Consider the following 6584-nt stretch of genomic DNA (forward strand, 5'->3'; position numbering starts at 1 on the left):
GGCGTTCCCCGGTGCTCACCAACCCTCCATTCCTTTTCAATTTCGTGCGCTAGTTTTATTTTGACAAGTTCTTTTTCTTGAGAAACCTGATTGGACCTTTGGGTTTTTTTGGTTGTCACTAATAACATGATAGCCAAGTGTCATCATCCCAACCATCCAAAATCATGAAGGTCCGGCAGCCATGCGAAGTCTTCAACTAACCCATCCAACTAACACTCTATGTGCAAACCCATCACTCTATTTAATGCCTCCAAATCTTGTTGAGCGGACTCAGGAATTTCACTTGGTCCGAAAATTTCCTTTTTTTTTTTTTTTTCCATCCATTTTGTAGCGTCCGAAGGCCAATATTAAGCCAATGACCGTGTCTTTTTTCATTTTATCCTGAAATCCAAATTTATGTTGTTGGGCCACCAAGGTACTGATCAAATTTCACTGTAACATTTTTTTTTGTCTTTGCTTTCTGTTGAGTCAGAGTCACCTTGTAAAGAGCTCAATGGAACCAATGGAAATATTGACTCATTGCATTGGCAATGGTTCACCGGGATTTTGCACAAGTGACCCATTGAACTGGGGTGCAACAGCTGAGTCCTTAAAAGGCAGCCATCTTGATGAAGTGAAGCGTATGGTTGACGAGTACCGGAAGCCGGTAGTACGTCTCGGCGGCCAAACCTTAACCATAGCTCAAGTGACGGCGGTTGCTAACCGCGATGCTGCAGACGTCATGGTCGAGCTTTCGGAGGCGGCTCAGCCTGCTGTTAAGGCCAGCAGTGATTGGGTCATTGAAGGGTTGAATAAAGGTACAGATAGTTATGGGATCACCACTGGTTTTGGTTCAACCTCTCATAGGAGGACCAAACAAGGAGCTGCCCTTCAAACGGAACTCATAAGGTAACTTACTCAGGTTGTTTTTTTTTTTTTTTTTTCTTTTTAATTTACATATAAAAAGTAGAGTAAAAAACGAAATAATAACAATCATAACAGGTCCAAGTTGTTCTTGCTTAAACGTTCTTTGAAGTTAAAACATAGTTCAGACCAAGATAGACATCACAATTTATGTATTTTTATAAAATATAAAATATTAATTATCGTATCATAATTTATATTTATACATTAAAATTAAAATATAATTTTTTATTTTTTTAATTTTATATATAGTTTTTATTAAAATTTTAAATTATATTATTTTTATATTTTTATAAAATTTTATATTATATTTAAAATTATCAAATATAATCGTATTATATTTAGTTTTTCTTCCCACTATGTTTGCTAGGTGGATTCTCAGCTTTGCAATAATTGGTAAAAGGCATGCATTTAATTTTTTTTTTTTTAATATTATTTCACCTGTCCAAACCTTTTCTTCAATTTTTATGTAGTAACTTATTTAAAAATAAATTTTAATACAAAATTGTCATGAAAAGGAAATAAATATAATTCTACCGCTTTATAGGGCCGCGTTACTTTAGGAAGGGCACAAAATTTGATGGTCACTAGAAGAAATATGGCCATTTAAAACGGTGCATGAGTTAATGCTCCTCAACTAAATCAAATAATTGGAGTAGACTAAAAAATTTTTTTTTCATTATTACAATTTTTTTGAAAAAAGTTTAAATGGGGATCTCAGGATTAACAAAATATAATAAAATTGATTTGGTTGCAGACTTTTAGATTCCTAAAATGAAATAATTCTTGAAGAACGATTGAGTTGATTCTGGTCATATATAAAAACCAAAACACTCCAAATAAACACATAAACTATTAAGACATGAAAGCTTTTGATGAAATTACAAATACAAAAAAAAAATTATAATTATAGTAAAGTATTATATTTGTATATAAAAAATTGTTGAATAATTAATAAATTAATTAAAATATGATTAAATAAATTTAATATAAAATTAAATCAAATTCATTCAATGAGATTTCAATTTAAATAAAATTTTAATAAATTAAGCCTTAATTAAATTATTTGTCTTCATGTGATGGGGCCAACTGAAAGACACAAATATTTATATGGATTAAAAATTAAAAATGAGAAAAGAAATAATGAAAACAATATTTTAATTTGTTTCGTGGTGAAGTAAAATTTAAGAAACAATAGAAAAAAATTTCCAATATCCAACACTTCCATTTTGCTAGGCCAAAAATGGGAAGTTTTTTACCTGAGAAAGAAAATGGGAATTTAATTTCTCTCAATTGATTTCTTCAAATAAATATCTGATTGTCAGAGCTGAATCATTATTACGTCTCTCAGTCTTTGGATCATATACTGAATGTTTTCAGATTTTTGCAATAAATACATCCAAAAATAATAAATTTATATTTCAGATAAGTAGTTGGGAATAACCTACAAAAATGGTATAAAAAGATTTAAAATAATTGAAAAGTAATTTTGACTAAAAATAGCCAAACACCACTTAACATAAGGTAATTGCTGTAAAAATCCATATTTTCGAGTCAATTGATAGGAAAAAAAAAAGCCAAAAAAAAAATCTAGTCTTACCTGGTAAAATTCTTGTTGAAAAACGAAAGTACTACATGGGTCTGAAATCTGATGATACTATTTTCTAAGTAAAAAATCAATAACAAAACTTGTAACTTTTGGACCTATTAAACATAATTTGTTAATTACAATAGGTTAATAACTTAACTTTAATTTTCTCTCCCATTTTTTGAATGTGGACTCGGATCCTATCAGAAAGGCTATGCAGGCCTAGCTGTACCTTAGCCCATGGCTGCTTGGACTAAATATAATTTTGTTGCAACAGGTTCTTGAATGCTGGAATTTTCGGCCAAGGTACCGAGTCGTGCCATGCTTTGCCACGCACCGCTACGAGGGCAGCTATGCTTGTGAGGATCAACACTCTTTTGCAAGGATATTCTGGCATTAGATTTGAGATCCTAGAAGCCATCAGTAAACTCCTCAATGTGAACATTACTCCATGTGTGCCACTCAGGGGATCGATTTCTGCATCTGGTGACCTGGTGCCACTTTCCTACATTGCTGGGCTTTTGACTGGCAGGCCTAATTCTAAGGCTGTTGGGCCTAATGGTGATGTTTTGAACCCCACAGAAGCCTTCAGCCAAGCTGGGATCAATGGCGGATTTTTTGAGTTGCAACCTAAAGAGGGTTTTGCTCTAGTGAATAGCACAGCTGTTGGGTCTGGCTTAGCTTCCTTGGTCCTTTTTGAGGCCAACGTATTGGCAGTCCTCTCAGAAGTTTTATCAGCAATTTTTGCTGAAGTTATGCAAGGGAAACCTGAATTTACTGACCACTTGACCCACAAGCTGAAGCATCATCCAGGCCAAATTGAAGCTGCAGCAATTATGGAACACATTTTGGATGGTAGCTCTTACATTAAAGCAGCACAAAAATTGCATGAAATGGATCCTCTTCAGAAGCCAAAACAAGACAGATATGCTCTTAGAACTTCCCCTCAATGGCTTGGCCCTCAGATTGAAGTAATCAGGGCAGCAACCAAAATGATTGAAAGAGAGATCAATTCTGTGAATGATAACCCCTTGATTGATGTATCAAGAGATAAGGCTTTACATGGAGGGAATTTCCAAGGAACCCCAGTTGGTGTGTCAATGGACAACACTCGTCTGGCAGTTGCTGCAATTGGCAAACTCATGTTTGCTCAATTTTCTGAGCTTGTTAATGACTACTACAACAATGGTTTGCCTTCAAATCTGTCTGCAAGCCGCAATCCGAGCTTGGATTATGGTTTCAAGGGAGCAGAAGTTGCAATGGCTTCTTACTGCTCAGAGCTTCAATATCTTGGTAACCCTGTCACCAATCATGTCCAAAGTGCTGAGCAACACAACCAAGATGTGAACTCTTTAGGCTTAATCTCTGCTAGGAAAACAGCTGAAGCTGTTGACATATTGAAGCTCATGTCTTCAACTTTCTTGATCGCCCTATGCCAAGCCATTGACTTGAGGCATTTGGAAGAGAATTTGAAGAACGCTGTGACGAACACAGTTAGTCAAGTGGCTAAGAGAGTCCTAACCATGGGATCCAGTGGTGAACTTCATCCATCAAGATTCTGTGAAAAGGACTTGCTCAGAGTTGTCGATCGCGAATTTCTCTATGCCTACATTGATGATCCCTGCAGTGCAACTTACCCATTAATGCAGAAGCTGAGACAAGTACTAGTAGACCATGCCTTGATGAATGGTGACGGAGAAAAGAATTCAACCACTTCAATTTTCCAAAAGATTGGAGCCTTTGAAGAAGAAATAAAAACCCTTTTGCCTAAAGAAGTAGAAAGTGCTAGAATCGAATTCGAAAATGGGAATCCAGCTATTCCTAACAAGATCAAAGAATGCAGGTCCTATCCATTGTACAAGTTTGTGAGAGAAGTTCTTGGGGCTAATTTATTAACAGGTGAGAAGGAAATTTCTCCAGGAGAAGAATGTGACAAGGTTTTCTCAGCAATGTGTGCAGGGAAGTTGATTGATCCTTTGCTGGACTGCTTGAAGGAGTGGAATGGTGCGCCTTTGCCTATATGCTAAGGTGTTTTTCAAGTTTCAAACTGCAACAAGTGCCACACTGTTTTATAATTAGTTCTTTTATATGTGCCAACAAGAGATATAGTTTTTCTACGAAAATTTGTCAAAAACAAAAACTCCTGCTGTTTTAAGTTATTGGTTTTTTTTTTATTGCTTTTATTAAATGTTTCTTTTGTACCAAGAACTTCATTATACTGCAATTTAATATAGATAAGAGTGTTTTTGCACCTCTATAATTGTTGGGAATATTGATTCAAATCTCATAAGAGATTTGTTTGGGATTTGTTAGAGATTTGTTTGAGATTTGTCAGATATTGCTTGATGGACAAGAAAACTTGCAAAAGAAAAATTCTAAGAGAAAGAGGATTCTTAATAAGTAAGTTTGACTTGCAAGAAAAGAATTCTAAAAGGAAAGAGATTCTTAATAGGAAAGTTTGACTTATAGGAGAAGAATTCTAAGAGAAGAGGGATTTTTAATGGGCAAGTTTGTATGGTTATAAATAGGTGAAGTCTCTACAGGGTTAGGTATGAGAAAAAGATGTAAGAGAGTTGTAGGGTTTTGTGGGATAGACATCCTATAAGAGTATTGGGACTCTACGTCTTATGGGTGTGTATGTTTGTTTGTGAGTAGACTAGAAGAGACTGAAAGGGTCCACATAGGTGTGTATGTTTGTTTGTGAGTGGACTAGAAGAGACTGAAAGGGTCCACATAGGTATGATGTATGGGAGCATATGGATATGTGTTTGGTTATGTTGAAAGGTGCACAAGGGTTTGGGTTTGTGTTTGTTTGGGTTGAGAATACTCTATAGGACTAGAGGAGATTGAGAGTGTCTTATGAGTATTGATTGTTGAGTGAGGTTGATGATTTGATGTATGTTTGTAATTCTCTACAACTAGTGGATCTTGTTTCTCATCCATGGATGTATGTCAGTTGGACCGAACCACGTTAAATTATTGTCTCTTGTGTGTTTGATTTATTGTTTGATTTCGCTTCTACTAGTGTGATTGGATTGGAAGCTTTTAGCCCAACAATAGTATCAGAGTTGTGGTGATCCCTAACAAATAGTATCAGAGCTGTGGTGTTTCCCAACAAGTGGTATCAGAGCTGAAGGTTCGAAACGTGAGAAGAGTTAAAGATTCAAGATGTGGAAAGAATCGATGGTTCGAGACATAAGAATAGTTGACAGTTCGAGATATGAGAAGAGCTTGGTTTGAGATATGAGAAGAAGTAAGCTTAGAGGAGCTCGATTCAAGAGAAGAGTTCGAGTTTAAGATTGAAGATTGGTTTGTATGAAGCGTGAAGACACAAGAGAAGATGATTGTGAGACTTTCATTGCAGGATGTGGAAAGAACCGATGGTTCGAGACATAAGAATAGTTGACAGTTCGAGATATGAGAAGAGCTTGGTTTGAGATATGAGAAGAAGTAAGCTTAGATGAGCTCGATTCAAGAGAAGAGTTTGAGTTTAAGATTGAAGATTGGTTTGTATGAAGCATGAAGACACAAGAGAAGATGATTGTGAGACTTTCATTGCAGGATGTGGAAAGAACCGATGGTTCGAGACATAAGAATAGTTGACAGTTCGAGATATGAGAAGAGCTTGGTTTGAGATATGGGAAGAAGTAAGCTTAGAGGAGCTCGATTCAAGAGAAGAGTTCGAGTTTAAGATTGAAGATTGGTTTGTATGAAGCGTGAAAACACAAGAGAAGATGATTGTGAGACTTTCATTGCAGGTGGAGCCAAGCATGTCTAGCATGAAGACAGATGATTAATGAATGTTGGTATCAGAGCTGAAGGTTCGAAACATGAGAAGAGTTAAAGATTCAAGATGTGGAAAGAACCGATGGTTCGAGACATAAGAATAGTTGACAGTTCGAGATATGAGAAGAGCTTGGTTTGAGATATGGGAAGAAGTAAGCTTAGAGGAGCTCGATTCAAGAGAAGGGTTCGAGTTTAAGATTGAAGATTGGTTTGTATGAAGCGTGAAGACACAAGAGAAAATGATTGTGAGACTTTCATTGCAGGTGGAACCAAGCATGTCTAGCATGAAGACATATGATTAATGAAA

The 6584-nt window shown here is 35.8% G+C and overlaps 1 protein-coding gene across 1 annotated transcript; it reads left to right on the plus strand.

Moving 5' to 3' along the window:
• The first annotated feature begins 272 nt into the window (after window positions 1-272).
• LOC111293967 (phenylalanine ammonia-lyase-like) lies at window positions 273-4742 on the plus strand. The gene is made up of 2 exons (XM_089743701.1): window positions 273-888; window positions 2769-4742. The coding sequence occupies exons 1-2, from the start codon at window positions 494-496 to the stop codon at window positions 4516-4518; spliced, it is 2145 nt and encodes a 714-aa protein (XP_089599827.1). The 5' UTR covers window positions 273-493; the 3' UTR covers window positions 4519-4742.
• The last annotated feature ends 1842 nt before the right edge of the window (window positions 4743-6584 follow it).

This window comes from Durio zibethinus, chromosome 14, assembly GCF_047325235.1.
Source record: "Durio zibethinus cultivar Kanyao isolate XHJ-2024 chromosome 14, ASM4732523v1, whole genome shotgun sequence".
NCBI lineage: Eukaryota > Viridiplantae > Streptophyta > Magnoliopsida > Malvales > Malvaceae > Durio > Durio zibethinus.